Source organism: Antennarius striatus, chromosome 3 (genome assembly GCF_040054535.1).
Source record: "Antennarius striatus isolate MH-2024 chromosome 3, ASM4005453v1, whole genome shotgun sequence".
In the NCBI taxonomy this organism is placed as follows: domain Eukaryota; kingdom Metazoa; phylum Chordata; class Actinopteri; order Lophiiformes; family Antennariidae; genus Antennarius; species Antennarius striatus.
The window spans coordinates 24,986,910-25,006,850 of record NC_090778.1 but is presented as its reverse complement, the minus strand read 5'-3'; the positions used below and the strand labels follow the sequence as shown (position 1 = coordinate 25,006,850).

Genomic DNA, 19,941 nt, shown 5'->3' with positions numbered 1-19,941 from the left:
GACAAAAATACACCATTAAATATATTTTGAATAGCTTTAATTTACATTCACCTCATTAATAATGATTGTTTTTTGCACCATATGACTCCTGAGTCACTGATAATAAGCACCTAACAAACTAATTTGAGTTTCACAGACCTGTGTGGGTGTGTGTGAGTGGGTGTGTGTGTGTTTGCATGCGATTGGGTGTGTATGTGTGTATGTGTGTGTGTGTGTGTGTGTGTGTGTGTGTGTGTGGTTCGAATGAGCTTGTGTGCACTTCTTTCTTAAAAGTTGCTACAGAGGCAGCAAAACTATTTCATATTGTGGAGCAAATCCCAATGCTCATTATGCCTAATGCAGCGAATGTCTTCTCCCCCAACTGTTATTGTTCTGAATCACACACACACACACACACACACGCCTACACACACACACACACACACACACATGCAACTGAACCAACTGAACTTTCTGACTGATGAACTATGCATCAAAGGATTGTGATGAGCACCCGATACTCTGTAGGTGATGAGTTCTCATCCACCCAAAGTAACTCTCTCTAAAGGTTCTCACCGAATCAGAATCGGAACACGGCGCGCGCTTGGTCCTCCCGGCCTCCCATTGGACAGAATGTGGAGCACAACACTTGACAGCAAGTGTCGTCTGAATTTGAAACGTCAAGACATGTTAGAAGGCAGCCGCCACCTTTTCTTTTAACAAGAGTCATAAATCTGTAATGAGCACAGAGAGGATGCATATTTTATTTACTTTTTTGAAGACGTGATCCCTTCACTTCATAGCGATGCACTCTCGCGCTTCCCCTTCCAAAAACAAAGTTTAAAACAGTGGCTGTTACAGCTGTTCCTCCTGCCTGCGTCTCTCTGAACATGAATGTGTAATTAAAGGTGCACCAAAGTTAGGAAGGCATTTTTTTACAGACGCAGGCGATGAATCGGGTGTGATTTAACCCCGGCGAGGGTGGGAAGAGATTGAAAGGATGAAATGTTGTGCAATTAAAAATCTTAATTAGCTAAACAGAATGCGCGTAAACTATGAGCTAACCTCGCAGCACATGTTGGTGATTTATTCTCCAATTAATCACCCAATTTCTGAACCTTATCTAAAAATAAAAAAGCCCATTTGTGTTGCCGTAGTGCGTTTTAACCCACCCAGACGGGCCATCTGAGACAGGACAAACCGGTAGGACGGACTGACAGACAGCCAGATGGGGGGGGGGGGGGGGGGGCTGGAGCAGTTAAACCAGGCCAACAGAGGACAAGACTAATGTTGTCCCATTCATCATACGCTGCCAGGCTGGATCCTGGGAAGGACAGGAGAAGGAGAGTGCAGGAGCAGGGGAGCAGAGGTGAGGCGAAGTGGGGGAGAATCGGGCATGCTGGGGGTGCGGGGATGGTGGGGGTGGGGGGGGGTTGGTGGCTTTCAGCAGGAGGCGAGAAAGGAGAAGTGATCAAGCGCAGAAGTTGTTGGTTGTGTGTGTGAATGTGTGTGTGTGTGTGTGTGTGTGTGTGTGTGCAGGCCCGACCTTGAGCCTGATGGAGTGGCTGGTGTGGCTGAGGTGATGAGAGGCCCCTGGGGGAGATGGGTAACGATGATCAGAGGCAAACAACCTCCTGCCATCCGGACACATTAGAGACACGCGTGTTTATAACACCAGAAAACTTTCTTTTTAGGATGGGAAGCAGAGGTCAAACCAAAAACAAGCCGCCGCAACCTCTGTCTTTTATTCCCTGTATAAGTCTCTTTTCATGTGTGTATATTTATTCTCGTCATGGGGCGGGGCTGGGTGAACAGACTCGTCAGACTTTGGTTTGCGCACCAAAACGCACAAAACGTTCCTCACGTCCATTCATTTGGGCATACGGTAATGGGACCCCCACCCTCCTACCCCAGACAGCCCCCACCCCCCTTCATAATTTTAACGTGGCCTTTGTGTGCGCGAGCCATTTTGATGAGAGCCAGGAGAACGCGCAGCGCATCTCAACACCCTAGTTAAACCGATATTTATGTGTTTACGATAAAAAAAAGAGGGAGGGAAAAAGATATGTATTCCCCGCATTTGCTGGTGGATTAGTTGTTGCATGAGATAAATCATTTATTAAAACCAGCAGCCCCCGAAAAAAAAAAGAAAAATTGAAAGAAAAAAGGGAACATCTGTTTCTTTCATGTGGCGCTGGCGAGGTGCCAGGTTGGTGGTGGTATCTGAGGCTGGTTGCACGGCCTTTGTCTCATCTTGTTGTCATTTCCTGATGGAGAGGAGGTGTCGGTCTAGGTCACAGGGTTCCCGTGTATCTTTTTATTTTTCCTCAGGGACTCCTCTTAACTCCCAGTGGAGTTGGCAACGCACCGCTGATACGTATTAGCTTTTGTTGAAAGGCAGTAATTGGCTTGTATCTGTTCTGCTTCTTTGAGAATCTAGAATGTTTGCACTGACAGGTAGATTTTCTTTTCCAATGAGGTGAAAATTTATCAAAAAATATAACTATATTAGTGCAAAATGTAGTTTTTTTCTATTTTCAAGCATGCTTGTGATGAAAATCTGACTTTTTCTACCACTTATACCTTTAGATCATTTTACCCCATTAGTATTATATAGAACTACTACAAATACTACTATATATTAATTTATGGAAAGAATCAAACAATAACACATAAACTATTTGCACATTTATTTAATTGCAGTTAGTTAAAATTTCTGCACAGCTCAATGAGTTCATGCTTTTCTTTCTAATAGATTTCTATTTTCCTGCAACTCTCAGATTTAAGCTCTATTTATTATTCTGTCATTTCAAAACCATGCACATTTGAAATGAAATTTGCATCACCCCCTAAAATGTTCCCCCACTTGCTCAACTTCCCTGGTTTTTTTTTCCATTTTTTTTTGATAGGATGGAAATTGGGGGTGAGGTGGTTGGGTGGTGGTGGTGGTGGTGGTGGTGGTGGGTGACTCCCTCTGCAGTTACAAAATCAACAAGAACGCTTTCAGATGCCCTCCGGGACCCACATATTAGCATCCTGTCACGTTTTATACGATATTTCAATTTTTTTACTGTGCTGCTGCAGTGAGAGACCAAAAAAAAAAAGACAGAAAGAAAAGACAGAAAGAAAGAAAAAATGAAACAAAGGAAAACAGGTGCAATTATAGCTCACCAGCACGGAGCTGCAGCCACCGGTGGTTCAGGCTCATTTTGCGGTGAGATGGGTCGTGTGCTGATACATTACAACAGTTAGGTATATCATTTTTATGGCGTATCTCACCAGGGAGAACGATGTGATTGGAGGTTAAAACAGTCACAAATGGCTCTCTCTATTTTCTAGGAGTAGATATAGGACAGATATTTGAGTCGTTTGTAATGGGCTAAGTCCTCAGTGACCTCTCTCTTGTTTAGCTCCGGGCCTCGGGTCAGGAGAGAACAAACTGTCTTTGCAAAGTTTACAACTGCTCACTTTGCACTTTTGAATTCAAACGCACTCTGCCGTGACGCCATGTTTCCGAGAGAGCGAAATGGAGCAGTTTGAGTACACAGAAGCATCGTGCAGTGTTCCTTTGTTTAATATTTAATCAAGCGAGTTTACCACATTTGTTTACCACAATTTACCGGCAAATGCAGTGTGGTTAGCCTTACGCGGCTTCATCTCATGCGCATATGAAAGATTGTGAGTCCCTGGGTTGTCTCGGGTGTCACTGAGGGTTCTCCCTCCTCGACGCGTTGCGATCAGCTCACATCACATTCCCATGATGCATCCCGCTCCACACGTTCAATCATAGTGTGACTCAGCTGCCGAACTGTTTGGTACTTTGGTATCGCAGCTCCTCGCATCCAAACAATGATGCAAACTTTGGACATAACCTCATAAGATGAATTTATTGTCTTTAAAAGGCGAGCACGCAATTAAAAACGACCCTGCCAACGCAAACGCAAAAGCATCTCTGCTGGCGGCCCAATTAGAGTTAACTGATGTCAAAGAGTGTCTTCTGCACTCAAAGACGGTTAATTCAGTGCATGAAGAGATCGTCTCAGTGCAGTTTTATTTCATTTCATACACTGTCGTGTGCGACGCTTTTTGACTTTGCTGGGAACTTTCATCATGATCCTTTTGCTGCACTGTAGATTAAACGGCAAGTGATTTTCATTGCAATGTACCACACAGGAAAAATAGAAAAAGAATGAATAACAATGAGAGACAAAGTGTTTAAAAACCTCATAATTACTTTTATTTACGTTAGATTGGCAGCCTGCTTTATGCATTCTGTAAATTACTCGTGCTTTGTATCAGCAGAGTCCTGATGGTGTAAAACATTCAAACATTAATTATAACAATGTGTTTTCTCCTCTTTTGTCAGCATACAAATAAGGATGCTCTTTTGAATTCAGTAATTAATGGCTTTTGTCATATGATTTCTTGTAATTTCGCTGCTGCTGTTGGATCGATGCTCTTGCACACGGCTGTTAGAGGTGCTGGGGTTCGTAGCCCACATCGAGCGTTAGCCTGATGAGACACTGCAGGCTGGTCAAAGCAGTAGGACTCACAGATTTCACCTTTTTAGTTGTGCCTTCAGGACTCTGAATGATCCCACTTAGTCTCCCTGACAGACACAGGAGGAGACAGATGGAAATACCTGCCCTCCTCCCGGGTGAGGCGAAAGGCCGATCAGGATCTGGAAAACCAAGTTCTCATCACATGTCATCCACGAGCTTGGGGCCAGAAAGCGCACGTGTGATGGATCCACTTTAGAAGCTGTGAAAATGTGCCCTCTAAATATTTAACCGTCCTTCCTTTAACCTTGACAGTGAGGTGTGCGCATCGTCCCCCTCCTCATCTTTCTGTATCATTTCCTTCTCTATCAGTGAGACTCTGCAGTTGAAGACAAATTAGCTCACCAGGGCAAAAATCTGGCCTGTGTCGGAATATTTGTAGAGTCACACAGCAAGACCAGGTGTGCAGATCAACCTTATCTAATAGATGAAGGGTGTGTGTGTGTGTGTTTGTGTGCATATTAGGTTCCATTATAAGAATAGGTTGCCTCGCTCCATATGTGCGCAGTGTGCGGGGAAGCTGGGAAAACAAGCTTCTCCGTGGCCCTCTGTGTTATTGCTACCTCCCGCCTCCCTGAGCCGTGTTTGAAGACAGGAAATACGAGTCAGACCGCGGTCCAAGGGGCATGTGGCAATGGTTTATACTCCGATGACCTTTGATCTATCTCCTCCACCCCCGCCCGCCAGCTCACACCACTTCCCTGGCCCTCAAACGCTCTCCCCTGAGTACGAGCCCGAAAATAAAACAGCCTGACCCAGCCCGGCTCGGCCCGACCAAGCCCAGTACAATGGACCCTGGGTTCTGAGATTTGTTTGAGCAAGCAATGAAAAACAGATGGACTCTGAGGAAAAGGCGAAGAGGAGCAGAGAAAGAGGAAGAAAGAAAGGGAGTCTTATAAAATATTTGCGAAGAAAAATAACCCTGGGACGCTGTCTAATTATATCTATTTGTCTTGTGCGGTTTTGCCGGGGAGACCATGTGGTCTCCTTGGCCGCTCCATGCTTCATTTTTCACATTATCTGATCCAGGATGGAGAGTAGAAAAGAAGGTGGGTTCTGGTCTCAGTGGGAGGGTTGTGGCAAGGTGGTGGTGGTTGGGTGGGTGGGTGGGGTGGGGGGACTGGCCTCAAGGAGGGACATGTGGTAAAAACCTCTGGGGTCCAGGAGGTTTCATCTCTTTGACTGGTCAGCCGTCTTCTTCAGGAACAGCGACGAGGATTACTTCTCTAATTTAACAACATCCATTTATCTTCATCAATAACCGCCATCGCTTTATCACTCCACTTTCCTAACAAATGAATCGATCGGTGGTCACGTAGGCCGTAATCCTTAGGCCTTTTTTTGGGTTTAAACATTGCTGTTGTTTTTTGGTTTTTTTGGTTTTTCACTTAATTACAGATGGCCGTGTAATATCCTAATTTCCCAGCTTAGCCAAATAAAATCCTTAATTATGTGAATTATGAATATCTTGGGTGTGATTTTAGATCCATTATTCCAAACAAAAAGACTTGTTACTTCATCAACAAGTTTTTTTTCTTCTTTTTCTATCACTATCTGCATTCTGGAAGGATAAACTGGAACTGAATGCTTTTTTAAATTACAAGTTTTTTCTTCTGTTTGCTCAAATGACCCATGTAGTAAATTGACCACCCGTGACAGCACCACTAGAAACTTTCTTCTGATAACGGATCGTCCGTCTGTTCTTGTTATGCCTCCCCCTTCTTTTTTTTCTCCTAAGCATGCCCACTGATCACATCCAGCCACAACCAGTCTGCGTGTTGATGTCCTCACTCAGCCAACGGCCTTCGATCACTCTCCGTCACCTCATTCTGTCCAGATCCATCCTGTCCCTGCCTGTCAGTCAGTCAGCAGGCAGCTCGTTGACTGTTGCATGACTTCTCAAATTCTTCAGCTAGTTTTTGAGAGAGAAAGGGAAATTGTACATTTTGGGCTGCCTTCACAGTACTTGTGGTTTCTTCCCCAACTACTCGCAAAAAATCTCAAGTTCTAAACCGTCGGATATTGAAAAGGAAGAGCTCTTCGTCTTTGTGGTGGGTGACAGCGTTAATAATGATGATAATGATGTCACAGATGGTGACATCATCACAGTGTGCCAGCCCTTTGGAACAAAAGAGGGCTCTGCCCGGTCTTGCTGGCCGACTTGGCAACAGTGAGAGAGAGCGAGGAAGAAAGAGCGCCTAAAGAATGATGTATCCATTTGGCTTTCGGTTCAGTTCTGCATCTCTATTCACATATTCAAATTTTCTTGTGTGAGCTTTTGTAAGGGGGGAAACATTTTGATTTGTTCTGCCAACTTTATATCTCCATTACGGGCCTGGAATGAAAGCTCTCAGTCAGTTCGTGTGGGATATCCAGTGATTTGGCTCCTCGCTCCAGATCTTTGATGCTATTTAAAATGTATTGTTTCCACAAAGACGCCTTGTGCCCAGCCTCTGTCTTCTCTCCTCTTCTCTCTCCATCTCCTCACCCTCACTCCCTTTCTTTCCTTCTTTCTTTCTTTCTTCCTTTCTCTCTCCCTCGCCTACATCTCTATCTGTCCTCTTGCAGGACTCGGAGAGAAAGGGCTTCATGAACAAGCTGTACGCCATTCAAGATGTGTGCATCAGTGTGCAGAATGCGCTGGATGAAGTGGCCTCCTATGGCGAGAGGATAAAGAAGTGAGTCGTAAGCCTGCTCCTTGGCGCCCGGCCCATTCGCTTTCTTACCCACAATGCCAGGTTGCCCCGATTTCCTTGTCAGCCTAACAGAATTTAACTCGTTGCCGCTTTGAGGAAACATTGCCAGTGTGACACCCAACCCTGAGAACCCAACACATGGGCTGTCCGTCTGTACGTCCATCACCTGTGATTTCACCCTGCACAGCATCTTTACTGAATTATCTACATATCTACAAACCCTTTATTTACTACACACAGATGCCCATGCGTACAAAGTAAAAAAAAAAGTGCTTTTATTCCATAATAGGTAAAAAAGAAATTCATCCTGTAATTCAGACATGTAAGACTTCGGGTTTTTAGGTGATTGAACCGTTCCAGTGAGGTTTTGACAGCAGGGTCATCTCAGCTAAGCTTGTTTGGCTTCAAACATATTCAAATGACCCCTCGCCGACTCTGTGCTTTTCTTTACAAGATCGACCCGGACTGACTTTACCTTGTTGTGTAATGCTTCTTCCTTCGCAGCACATTCAACTGGACTGTGCCTTTCTTAAGCTGTCTGGCCATCGTGGCTCTTGGGGTAGCGACCATCATCATCTACTTCATCCCTCTGAGATACATCGTGCTGGCCTGGGGTGAGCTGCTTTTGCGTCAGATTTGACTTGAATCACCAACGATGAGTCCAATCAATCTCTTTTTTTTTTTTTTTTTTTTTACATATTTCTGTCTCTACAGGGGTGAATAAATTTACCAAGAAGCTGCGAGACCCTTACACCATCGATAACAACGAGCTGCTAGACTTTCTGTCCAGAGTGCCCTCAGATGTACAAGTGGTGGGTGAACATAACGTTTTAATTTTTGCTCTTCTATCTCTAACTTTTTCTAGTTTTTCTTCCTCTCAGCTGTCGGTTTCTCACCGTTGCAGTTTTATCCTGAGCCGCTTTACCCGCCCAGTCGTCTAATCTCTTCGTTTTAAAGCCATTTATATGTTTTCCCATTAATAGCTTCCTAGTCTAATTCAATTTCCACGTGCAGAGTTGGAGCTGTGTAATAAGATAACAAGGTTAAGTGAGTGTAGTGCCCAGTGTATAACCAGGTTGATTGAGTCCATACACATACACTCATACACAATTACAGTTAGCTGTTGTTTCCCAGCTATGCTAGTAATTGGAACAGAGTGTAAACCAACAGTTAACCAGCCCCATGCGGTTTTGCTTCTACATTAACCGTGAGATCAAATTAACTTTGTGGCTGAAGACTGCAGATGCTTTGTTAGGTGATACATGGTGTGCAGACGTGTACATGTGTGTACGTTAACACGCTGCGCCGCTCAGGACGCCAATGCAGTTTAAACTGCAATTAAGCGGCAGCTTGTGAAAGTCGTCATGTTATCCGGCACCAACGGCGTCCGCTGTGGCCGTTAAGCCCCGCTGTGCAGGGGTTCAATACGCACGCACGCCAACCCACCAACACACACACACACACACACACACACACGCAGGCAGGCGACAGGAGGAACGACCCCCGGGGGCCAACCGATACGACCAATCCCCCACCACATCAGCGCTGACACACTTCCTCTTTGTTTGCTTGTTGCCCACAACTTCTTTCATCTTTACAGGGTCATAATCCTTGCTCCCCGACGCACACCATTCGTCCACCCCGACCCCCCCCCCCAACCCCTCCTCAGCCCCGTGCAGTTTTATAGTTTTTTAGTTTACTGGAGCCTGCTATAGCAGCAGGCAGGTAGCCGTCAGCATAAATGAGGCCAAGCTGTCCCCTCCGGAGGAGCGCAGCCACCTTACGCACCGAGAGCCTGGAGGAGCGCTTCGGTTAGGGGGCCCATGCCCGGTAGGTACGAAGCCTTTACAAGGCCCCTAATGAGGGCCTGCTGGTGAAGGAAGGTGGGGGCAAATATGGCGCTCCGGTCTGGTGCCCGCTCTGCTGCAGCTGTGCCTTCCATATATATACAAGTATATGTATAACACTGTAGGTCCTACTGTAACAGTTATAGCTGCAGCTGTTTTGGTGGTAATGGTTGCCAGGTTCCGCTGACAGTCCTCCTGAATAATGAGGCTGAAATACCAAGCAAGAAGAGTAAGAATAGACTTCAGCCGAGGAAAGACGAAGATGAGTGGGGAGAACGATGAAGACCAATCACAGTTGATTGATTGTCGGACACGATTAGGTTGATTGTTCAGGACAGGCTGGTCTGATAAGGCTCTAAAAAAATCAGTTTCCCTGCTTAGTCAGCGGATATAAAACTGAAACGTGCGTCATTACTGAACATAAAGGTTAACGAAACAACACCCCCCCCCACCATTAGCGGTCATCGACTAAAAACAAACTGGAACGTTCTGCTCTTTCTAGCAGCAGGTTCACCCCCCCCGCCTGATTGGGTCATATCAATCTGTGGGGATCAACCCCCCTTTAGGCCCGGGGATGATGCACAGAGGTACTGCAGCCCAAATGGAGTGTCCCCTCGCAGGCACACGTCAATGGCCCCCACTGGCATTGATGCAAGGGCCCACTATGCTTGATCCTCTGGATGACTAATGATTCGCTATTTCAGGGCCTGTCTTTGACCTAACACACACATAATTACACACACACACACACACACACACACACACACACACACACACATATTTGCTCTCACAGCGGTTGTGCATGCGAGGCAAGTTGGGGGAAGGGGGGGGTATGTTCCGCATCATTTGAAGGTGCTTCAGTGCAGCCAGAACTGATGAGGTTCTAATGACTTTATATACAAAGGGCATCCACATTGGACCACAGTCCAGCGGAGCTTTTTGTAGCTGTGCAGCAACGTTGGAGCGGCGTTCTCATCTTTCATTTCTCCTCACAGTGTGCAAGTACATAAAAAAACCAAAACTTTGCGTTTAACGGCAACACACTTCTCATCAGCCGCACAGTTAAGGGAAACCAGACTCTTGAAATAAATGACACTGAGACCCTCACAGCACCGTCAAACACCCTTTAAAAACTAAAACCCAAAGGCTGCTTGGAAGCGGCAACAGGCAGAGGCACCTTTTTTACCACCTGAACTGTTTACTTAAATCATTACGTCCCTCTGTGAGCAGCGATGTAAAAGCCTGGAACGGTATGTCCTGCATGTACGTATCAAAGAGTCATTTCCCCCCGCTTGGCAACTCATGGTTATCTGGTTTGGATGTGACACCAGCCAAAAGCTATCGTTACGGTCATTATCAGGGAATCCTTCATGTCCTCTTAAACGAGGCCAAAGTGAGGCCTTTTATAGTGCCAAGTATTCCCTACCTGGTGTTTGGGAGGTGTCGGCGCACTAGTATGTTTTACGACACCATTAGCCATGTGAGTCAGGGAGCGCATAAGTAGGGCTAAGGCAATTAGCATGCCAAGTGGCCCTTTACGATCAGCGTGCAGTATCTGGATCAAACCCCCAGTACAAAAATAAGCATGGATTCCAATTTAGCACCTAATGAGCAGCAGAGAGGAGTCTGGTTGATATTTTTAGACACTTCTGTTAGGGATGACACCCCGCTGGACCCGAATGGTCAAAGGCAGGAGAGATAAAGGTTCAAATGTTGGCATCTATAGAGATCATCTCTTTCTCTTTGTCTACTCTACTTTCACGACAAATGCAAACGTGTCATGAGAAAGCTGCCAATTAGTCAGTGTTCAGTTTGTGTCATGCAGCTAATCGACTAACCCTTCATTGATGCCATCTTGACATTCTCTTCCTTTCCCATCAGTGCCCACGAGCGCTGAATCTGCCGATGTGTGAACGGGCATCAGAGAGAGTTTCTCCGGGAAACATTTAATAATCCGTAAGCTCCATTAGGTGTCACATGAGACGAAACCCACGGAGTTTAGAACTCTTCTGAAGAGATACAGTCGTATCATTAAAATGTTTGCTTCCTTTCCTTTCTCGACGTTATCTATTTACTCATCTGTTCTCCCTTTTTGGCTCGCTGTCACCCACCTTGGTTTCAGCTTGTCTCTCTTCCCACATCGGCTTCATCAAACGACTGTCAAAGGTTCATTGGGCGAGAGGCAGAACAGGATGCAGCAAAGGGAGGAGAGAGGTGAAGGTCCCGGGATGGTTTGTGGGCAATGTCGCCAACAAAGCTCGATGTGTGTTACACGGCGCCCCATCGACAGGGCGTGCTTCAAAGCCTGTTGTGTGCTTGTACTGTCGACATTTGGGGAGAGGAACCGAGGTGGAGCAGGCTTTGAGCATCGTTGGGTCTTTTTCTCATTGCCTCTCTTGTCTGTGTTCCCTTTCAGCTCCTTTCTCACTACCAAATTGCTTACGTGCTCACCGCATTACTGCACTTTTTACCTCCACCCGACTCGGTTTCCTTTTATTTTGCAAATGTCCCACTTTCTCTTCGCCTCCTCCGACTTTTCTCCTGTTTTTGACTTTAACTAGCTCTTATTTCTTGAGTTGGAACGGCGATTGTGTGCGCTTCTGTGTTCGCTGTGTGTTTTGTTTTTCATTTATTTAATTTTATTCAGGTAAGGTGAGCGGGGGAGCCAAGGGTATAGCATCAGGCAGGCCTGTCACCTGCAAGGTGGAATTGAACCTATGACGCGTGAGCCCCCCCGTTTCCTCTTGACTGGCAGCTCTTCACAGAGAAAACCCGTTTGATTGAGAGATTGTTTTCCCTTGCACCCTTTCTTTTTGTTGATTCCCTTTACTATTCTTCATGAGGAACAAAACCCTACTTTTCTACTGACATGAAAACTTTTCTTTGTCTGCGCTCACAAAGAGTTGTGTTTGGACAGGAATGTCAAGGCGTAGAATTAAATTGCCTGTTCGTTTTGTGCTGCTGTAGGCGTTTGGCCGTTTAATGGGACCGCTAACAGCCAGTGATCCCAAACAACATCTGTCCTACTTTCGGATCCACGTTCGCTTGCTTGAAGCCGGTCGCAAAACGATAGCGAGAACGAGTTGCGTATGGAGAAAACGTTTGGATAAATTCTGTGAATTTACTTGCGAATGCTAACACACACATATCCAGATATCTTCGCCTTCTGCAAAGGTGCGACTGCTCCTTCGTTCTCGAGTGAATTAAATCATTCCACCGTTCACTCACTTGTTCATCCATGGGTGCACCTCCGTCATTGATCGCTGTCAATGTGGGCACTCTGCCAGGACTGTCATGGTCCTACAATGACACACACACACACACACACAGATGGAGGCATAAAAACCCGGCTCCATCCCCTGGGTTTTCCCTCCGTTGTCTGCTTTAGTTGGCAGCTCTATAAAAGGATCCACACCCACATGAGAACCTTATCTGTCATCGCCCGAGTGTCCACAGATCTCCCTCCGTCTCACCGGGTCTCCCCTTCACTCCAATTGTTTTCTCTCCCGCTCTGTTTGTTGGTTTACCTCGCTCTCTTGTCCCGTTCACTGCCCTTCCTCCCTTCATCTTTTTTTTTTTTTTTTTGTCTATGTCTGTCGACATCATTATTTTCCTCCCTTGTTTTCTCCACCTGGATCATTTCCTTGTTTGTGTTTCCTGGTCTCTTTTCTCTCTCTCTCTCTCGCTGTATCCGACAAACCGGATGTATTTGCACAGATGTTGGGTCGGATATGCGAATGCCTTGTGGACACACCGAGGACCATCCCGATCTGAATTGTCGCAGTCTGTCTAGTGAGGCGTAAAGAGCAACACATGCTGGCCTAACCGCTCTGTAAGCACCGTAACGGGACATTGGTGACCACTACTGTGAGACAGGAAACAAAATACCCCCACCTGCATGTGTGCCGAGTGTGGATTTGTATGGGATTTTAATGATACGAGACTTTTTTTTTTTTTCTCACACGTGCATGCATTCATTTTGCAGGCAGTCACATGTCTGTCGCTTCAGATGTCTTTTTTGCATCTCAGATTCGCGTAGCAGGCAGAGGATACTGGAAGGCAGCTTTGGAAGAGACAGGAACCAGTGGATGATGGATGATAAAGGCTCGTTCCCAGCCAGCGCTGAGAGACGTCGCCGCCGTCGTCCACAGCAGACAGACCCACTGCTAGACAGAACAGACAAACCATATTGACGTCAGTTTGTTTTCTGCATGGAGAATCAGAGGGAGTGTCAATCAGTCAGACAGGCGGAGTAGCCTGCAGTACGTCAGCCTTACAGAGATCCTACGGTTGATGTCTCCTCTATTGTGCTGCAGCTTTTTTTATTATTATTAGTATTCTGATTCAGTGGCTAGCGCTTGTCCACGTCTCCAAACTGTCTAGGCTGGCGACTGTACTTGCGTGTACATCTGAAAGTGAGAGACTGTCGGAGTGACAGTCTCTGGTTGTTGATGCTCAGCCACTGTGATGCAGTCGCAGTTTCTTTCTAAGCTCCGCTCACCATCTTTCCAAAGTCTCACATGAGGAGGGAATCAACTCCTTCTGGGAGAAGCAAGTGGCACCCCTTCAGTGATGCTGCTGAATGAATTCTGATTTATTTTGTTGTTGTTGTTTTTTTTTTTTTTTGGTGATGCAATAGGTGTACCGGAGGTTTCAGTGGATTTTTATCATTTTAGTAAATTATAGGATTAACTAGATGCTAATTAACTTAGCTTTACAAATTATAAATAACATGAAACAGCTTATAGTTTATTCAATTTGAGCAAATAAATAAATCAATAAAAAATGGTCATGGTCCCATTTCCAGTTTGTTTCCACTCATTCCTGTCACCTGTGTTGCTGCAGCCACCTGCTTCCCATCTCTAATCACGCTCGATCTTATTTAAGCTCTGCTCAGACCTCAGCTCGCTTCCAGATTCTCTTCAACTCTCAAGACAACAATTTACTTTTAAGGTTTTTTTTAGGGGGGGATGTTGTTTGTTTCTTGAGATTTTGCCTGTTGGTCTGCTCTTCGTCTGATCTTCTGAAACCTGCTGTAGTTTGTGTTGTTTAATTAAACTATGAATGTGAAATTTGCCCCTGATGCACTACAAACACAAAAAAAAATTACTGGGTTGCATGTTGGTTTGTGGGTTCATATCAAGGAGGTTTTGGGTTCCAGTTCAGACCTGGAACCTTTAAAGAGTTTTCATGCTTGCACGTGTCTCTGTGGGTTCCTTCTGGGTATTCAGTCATGCAACAGGTGACTTTGGGAATCCAAATTGTTTACAGGTGTGAACTGAATGAACTTTAAACCTCAACATAAAAAAAAAAATCCGGGATATCAAGAAGTAGTCCCGAATATGAACCCAGAACTTGTTCTTGTTAGTGAATTTTCCCCAAACTTCCAAACTGTGAGTTTTCGGCTAAAGTGGGGCCACAGAGTATGCAGCAAACTTGTCAGACATATCAATGTCGATGTATTTTCTTCAGCTGTCCTTGAGTCAATTTCAAGTTTCAAAAAGGAAAACTAGAAATGGTGGATTTTCTGCAGCTGTTTGTGGCTGGACTGAAATATTGTAACCTGAAGCTGTGCACCTAATTCAGTTAGACAGGAGCCTGATCAGGTCAGGTCTGAAAGCTCGACATAGACTTCTCTCTGATGGCTAACTGCACTTTGTGTGTAAAGACACGACTGTAGCAGAGATTGTAAATTATCTTTTCTATTTTTCCCCTTTCCCATGAATGATGCAAACACGGTGAAAATCTCTCTGGCCTGCATATAGCACACATTCTAAATGAACATTTTGAATCCGCGCTTCGGTCGCCGTACGACAGCTACCACCCTGATTCAGGCGTTTGGTTTGGAAAGGGTTACAGAGGGTTGATTCCCACCTTCTGTTTCCTACCCATCTCTCTGCCCTTTCGCTTCCACCATCTCGCCATGCTGAGATGACTCTGTTGTCTCTCCAAGCTTTCCCATGAGGCCTTGCCCTGTTCTGTTTGTTTGTGTGATCCCTTCCCTCAGGCCACTGTCCCACATCTGTGGAAGTAAAGTGTGTACTTATATTTGTGCGCAAGCACATTTGGAGCTTTGAACACATTTGTGTGTGTGCGTGTGTGTGCATACACAGGAGTGTCTTCACGTGCAGCTGTGTGTAAGCGTGCGTGTGTGTTGTAATCAGTGTGTAATCCCATCCCTGAGGCCACTGTTCCACACAGCTGGACTCAGAGAGCCTCTGGAGGGTTTCTGTGCTATTCAAGTATCCTTTGCTCTTTCCACCTGACCGGGTGGTGTGTGTGTGTGTGTGTGTGTGTGTGTGTGTGTGTGTGTGTGTGTGTTTTATCAGGTGCAGTACCGAGAGCTGAAACTGGATCCCAATCCCAGTCCAAATAAAAGGAAGAAAAACAACCCCGGGTAGATGACTGTGTCCGCCCACCAAGTCTTCTCTTCTTCGCTTTTCTTCTCGTGGTCTATCACCGGACGCTGAGGAGTCAAGGAACATGGCTCCAGACCAGCTGGGCTTGACTGTCCTTCCTTTGCCCCCCACCCCTCCCCTCCCCTTTGTTTTTCTCTCTGAATCCCTGTTTTCCTGTCTTTAATTGCTCATGATGTACAGTAGTTTCCAGAAGTGTAATTACTGTATGAAAAAAATCTCAAATCGTTCCTGTCGCTGTTACGCATTTGATCAATTTTTTTTTTTTTTAAAGGGTGGCGGGGACGGGTGGGATGACCTTTTTTCACAGCCCGCGAGCCGGTTTGCTTCCTTCGTCCCTCCATCACTCTGACAGCTCAGACGTCTCTCACCATTTGCTTTGCCCACAGGTGTCACACGACGAGCGAAAAGAGTTTCAACATTTATAAAGCCCACGTCCCATAAAGACATTCTCAAGCGCATCCATCCTTCAAAATAAAAGCCTTAGCATTCTGCATCTCCGTGCAGTAGACTTTACACTTTTTAAGATCACGATGGAGTCGTGCAATTTTGGTAACTTGTTGATAGTCAATATTTTCTAATTGTTTTTGTACTGAAGCTTTTTTTTTTTTGTTATGTTATTATATCCAATTTCTGCTGACCTCAGCTAGGTGAGTGCAGACAAGTTGATTAGCAGCTACAATGGTAGCCTCTGGATATAACCCTCCACTTAAATGCAAAACCAAATCTCCAAAACCAAAAAAAACCCCCAAAAAAACTAACCCAAAACACAGCGGATCCCTTCTGCCTAAAATAGATGATTACATAATCATCATTAAATAATACTCAGAGGAACACTGAGCAGCAGATGAGTGTTAATCGTTTACTAAATGTCCAGATAATTTAACAGCGGCCTTGTTTATCACCCTACAAGCATGTCAAACCCCCCAGTCAGTCAGTCACGTGAGAGAGCCAAACACACACACAAGCAAGCATGTATGTAGATACTAAAAGCCAAAAAAAAAAAAAAAAAACCCCACCACATCCTCTCTTGTGAATACATTTCTACTTTAATACATCTCACATACACATTCTGTACCTATTTGCTCGCAGATGAAAGCATGACATCCCATTTGAGCAGGCGCTTTCTCTCCCTCTCAGGCGCGCCCGACGCACTCGCACAAACATGCTCTGTGTGATGCTGTGCCCCGGGCTGGCCGCCCTTCTCCATCTGCCCCACCTCCTGTGCCCACAGCTCAACTTTGATCCGTCTTCCCAGAGACGCAGCCTCCGCCAATGAGGAGCGCTGCGTGTAAGAGCGTTTGCGTATACGTGTTTATACAATCAAAGACGTGTTGCTTTGCTCGGCGTCGGTACGTGTTACAATTGCATCTCCCCTCCAGCTGCAGACTGATGCGAATTTACAGTCAACGTGCATGTGTGTGTGTGTGTGTGTGTGTGTGTGTGTAGAGCAAAAGTGCCAGCTGTTATTTGGTGTGGAGTTGGCTGGTGTGGAAAGCCGTCAGCTAGATGAGCAGAGAGTCACTGTATGACAAGACGAGGCTCTGATGGGACTTAGGCCTGATATGTCAGGAATGGAAGGGTGTGTGTGTGTGTGTGTGTGTGTGTTTTATGCTATTTCAGGACCCTCTTCCTTTCTCTGCGGTTCCCTCATTCGTCAGTGAGCGGGGTTGCGACCCTGTCTGAAGGGACGGTCTCCTGGGCTTCTTGCTGAGCATCTGTTGAAAGATCACAGCTCAGGCTACATTTGAGGAGGCCTCCTCTCATCCTTCTGATCCATGCCTCCACCCCCCCCCAACCCCACCCTTTCCTGTCTTTGTCTGTCTCTCCGTCTTTATCACCCTAAACCCCACCGCAGCCGGCGCTCTCCGCTGCCATTTTGTCATCCTCTCGCCCTGCCTGTCTGCCTGCCTGCCTTCGCCTCTACCCTCTCCTTCTCCCCCCCTCCCTCCCTCTCCACCCATCCATCTCCATGCTTAAATATCAACGGGCTCAGATCTGTCACTCCGGAGGGCCATTGATTTTGTTTTGTTGCTTTGAGGAATCCACTTGAAAGACAATAACAGACTGTCCCCCAAGAGCGGCGTCGCAGACTGATTACAGCCTCCTCAACAAACACTCTGTGGCTTTTGAAGGATGGCTTTTTATAATGCCTGAAGGGACCGCCGGAATACCTGATATCTGTGTCTACTACTGTATGTAGTTATTTTACGGCAAATCGTGGTGACTCTTGTGTGGTATTGCATCCAAATACAGTTTCTTACTACTTTGTCATTTATTATCGGGTTTGTGGCTCCGTTCAGAAGCGAACCAAAGTGTTTTTATTTTGTATGAAAGAGAAAATGACTCATACAAAAAAAAAAAAAGAATGTATCAGAACGACAGCTGTAAAGGAAAAAAAAAGAGCACTTTAATTTGCACCAAGTTGAAATGAGACTATTTATTTTTTAAAATGCTCCTGTACATAACTACCTACTTATTAATTATTGTGTATTTTATACTGTATGCCTGTTGATGGTCTGGTGATGATACTGTCATGTAGGTGTATGCCTGTCTCATTTTATAAGATGTCTTTTCTGCTTGCGATGTTGCCTGTCTGTGACCTCATCTCCATGTGTCCAGTTCTGACCAATAACATTTCAGTAATAAAAGTCGGCTGAGACACGGGCCGGTCAGCAGGGGGCGATAGAAAGAAAATGTGACGTATATTTTCTGGTTGAAGAAATGAAATGCATAAAATGTATGTGGCTTATTTTGAAAAGGGTATGAAAAAAAAACAACATGAGATTAAATATTTTTTATCATCTTCCGCTTGTGATTATAAAATTTATTGGTGATGCATCAACAGGCTCCCAGCCCCGCCCCTTTACTTCCTATACATCCTGACAAGTCGGACTCGGTGCGTAGTGGGGACTCGGGCTGACATCCCGGAATCCTCGTCAGTCCCTCAAAAATCTCAGAACATCTTCTGCGAGACCCGACTTTTTTTAGACAGCCATACATTTGTGCGCTGATGCAGACCTTGATTTATCAACTGCTACAGCACAGCTGCTATTTATTAAAACGATGGAATAAACCTTTGTTTTATTCATCGATTTTAATAGTTAACAGTGTGAAAAAATACCTTAATGAACATTCTGTAAAAAAAAAAAAAAACGAGGTAGAAAACAATTGAAAGAAATGTTGGGTTTCGCCGTAAAAATGCGACAAGAAATAAAATAAATACATTTTAGAAATATTTGAACAGTAGAAACATTTTAAACTGAAATTAAGCACAAAAAAAAAAGTGTAACCTTTCAAAGTGTCAATGACATCTTAACAACTTCCCTCATTTTGCTGAATGTACGGTCACATGACTTTACTTCGTGTTGTCTTTTGTGACTCGGACGATTTAGTCACAAGCAGTGCTTCCAATCTATTGTCAGTTGTGTTTTGATCTCAGGTCACAGGTCAGCCAATAGCGCGTTTCCACGACACTTGAGGTCTTCCACTATCTCCATTAAGAACAGAGTATTCTCTCCTTTGCACTCCTTCACCGCCCGAGATAACTGCCCCAGATAGTTTCCTCTGCCGAGCTCCAACAGCGTCTGGGTGTCCTCTGCCAGCCTCACCGCCCTCTGGTCCGTCCAACCCGACGTCACCTTCTGGAGGGGTTGCGCCTCGAGGGCCCTGATCAGGCCGTGGGCCCTGCTGCCGAGATGCATGAAGCCAGACAGGCCCCGCTCCTGCTGGTAGGAGAAAATGAGGTGGGCCAGCAGAGTGGATCCGAGCTCCAGGAGGGGAAGGTTCGAGACCTCGGTCGCCGCCGCCATATTTCTGATGGCGGCCTCTCCGACCTCGGCGCTGCAGAGGAGCGTTTCCCTCTGATTTGACGAGGAGACCAGATCCAGCGCTGTCTGCCCATTTTGATTCGTCTGCTGAAGGAGGACTGACCCTTGGGGGGGGGGCAGAAATGTACAGGATTAGACCACACAACCTTTGCTGACTCATAGATAACATCACATGTAATGCCTCTGCTTGAGAAGATTGTATGGATGAATTAAAACGCTGCAGTGAGACAGAACAACACGTTCACCCCGTGGCTACTTTTGATAAGTTCAACAGCTGAATTCTGTTTTTAAATTGCGGAAGCACGAAAAATTCCACTTAAATTCCAACTAAAAATGAGTTCTGATCAGCACCGAACGCTACGTCAATCTTGTAAGACAAAAACTGAGTCTCTAAGAGGATTAGCAAATGGTTCTGTTCGACAAAGACAACTCTTAGCATGAAAGCACAAGGACAAGAGAGGTGCATGCATTCAACGCTCGAGCATGTCGCAAACTACACACACACACACACACACACACACACAGAGATATATACAAATGCTACTTGAACATAAATACTCTTCTGACATCTACTCCCCTCCAATATTCTTCAGTTACTAAAGCTCATCTCCAAA

General features: G+C 45.5%; 2 protein-coding genes across 6 annotated transcripts in view; one reads left to right on the top strand and one right to left on the bottom strand.

Annotated features, from left to right (window-relative positions):
- The window catches only part of mctp1a (multiple C2 domains, transmembrane 1a), a 98,904-nt gene extending 83,288 nt beyond the window's left edge, over nucleotides 1-15,616 (top strand). For 2 of the 3 annotated variants that reach the window (XM_068310416.1, XM_068310418.1), the window contains 4 exons: nucleotides 7,107-7,216; nucleotides 7,739-7,848; nucleotides 7,949-8,046; nucleotides 15,411-15,616. In XM_068310416.1, the coding sequence (XP_068166517.1) occupies nucleotides 7,107-7,216; nucleotides 7,739-7,848; nucleotides 7,949-8,046; nucleotides 15,411-15,482 (390 nt within the window). In that variant the 3' untranslated portion in view covers nucleotides 15,483-15,616. Of the gene's footprint in view, nucleotides 1-7,106; nucleotides 7,217-7,738; nucleotides 7,849-7,948; nucleotides 8,377-15,410 lie in introns of those variants that run through there. The other variant, XM_068310417.1, reaches the window with a different exon arrangement.
- Nucleotides 15,617-17,478: 1,862 nt separating this feature from the next.
- slf1 (SMC5-SMC6 complex localization factor 1) overlaps nucleotides 17,479-19,941 on the bottom strand; it is a 28,423-nt gene continuing 25,960 nt past the window's right edge. For all 3 annotated transcript variants that reach the window (XM_068310627.1, XM_068310626.1, XM_068310628.1), the window contains one exon: nucleotides 17,479-19,431. In XM_068310627.1, coding sequence (XP_068166728.1) covers nucleotides 18,941-19,431 — 491 coding nt within the window. In that variant the 3' untranslated portion in view covers nucleotides 17,479-18,940. The remainder of the gene's footprint in view (nucleotides 19,432-19,941) is intronic.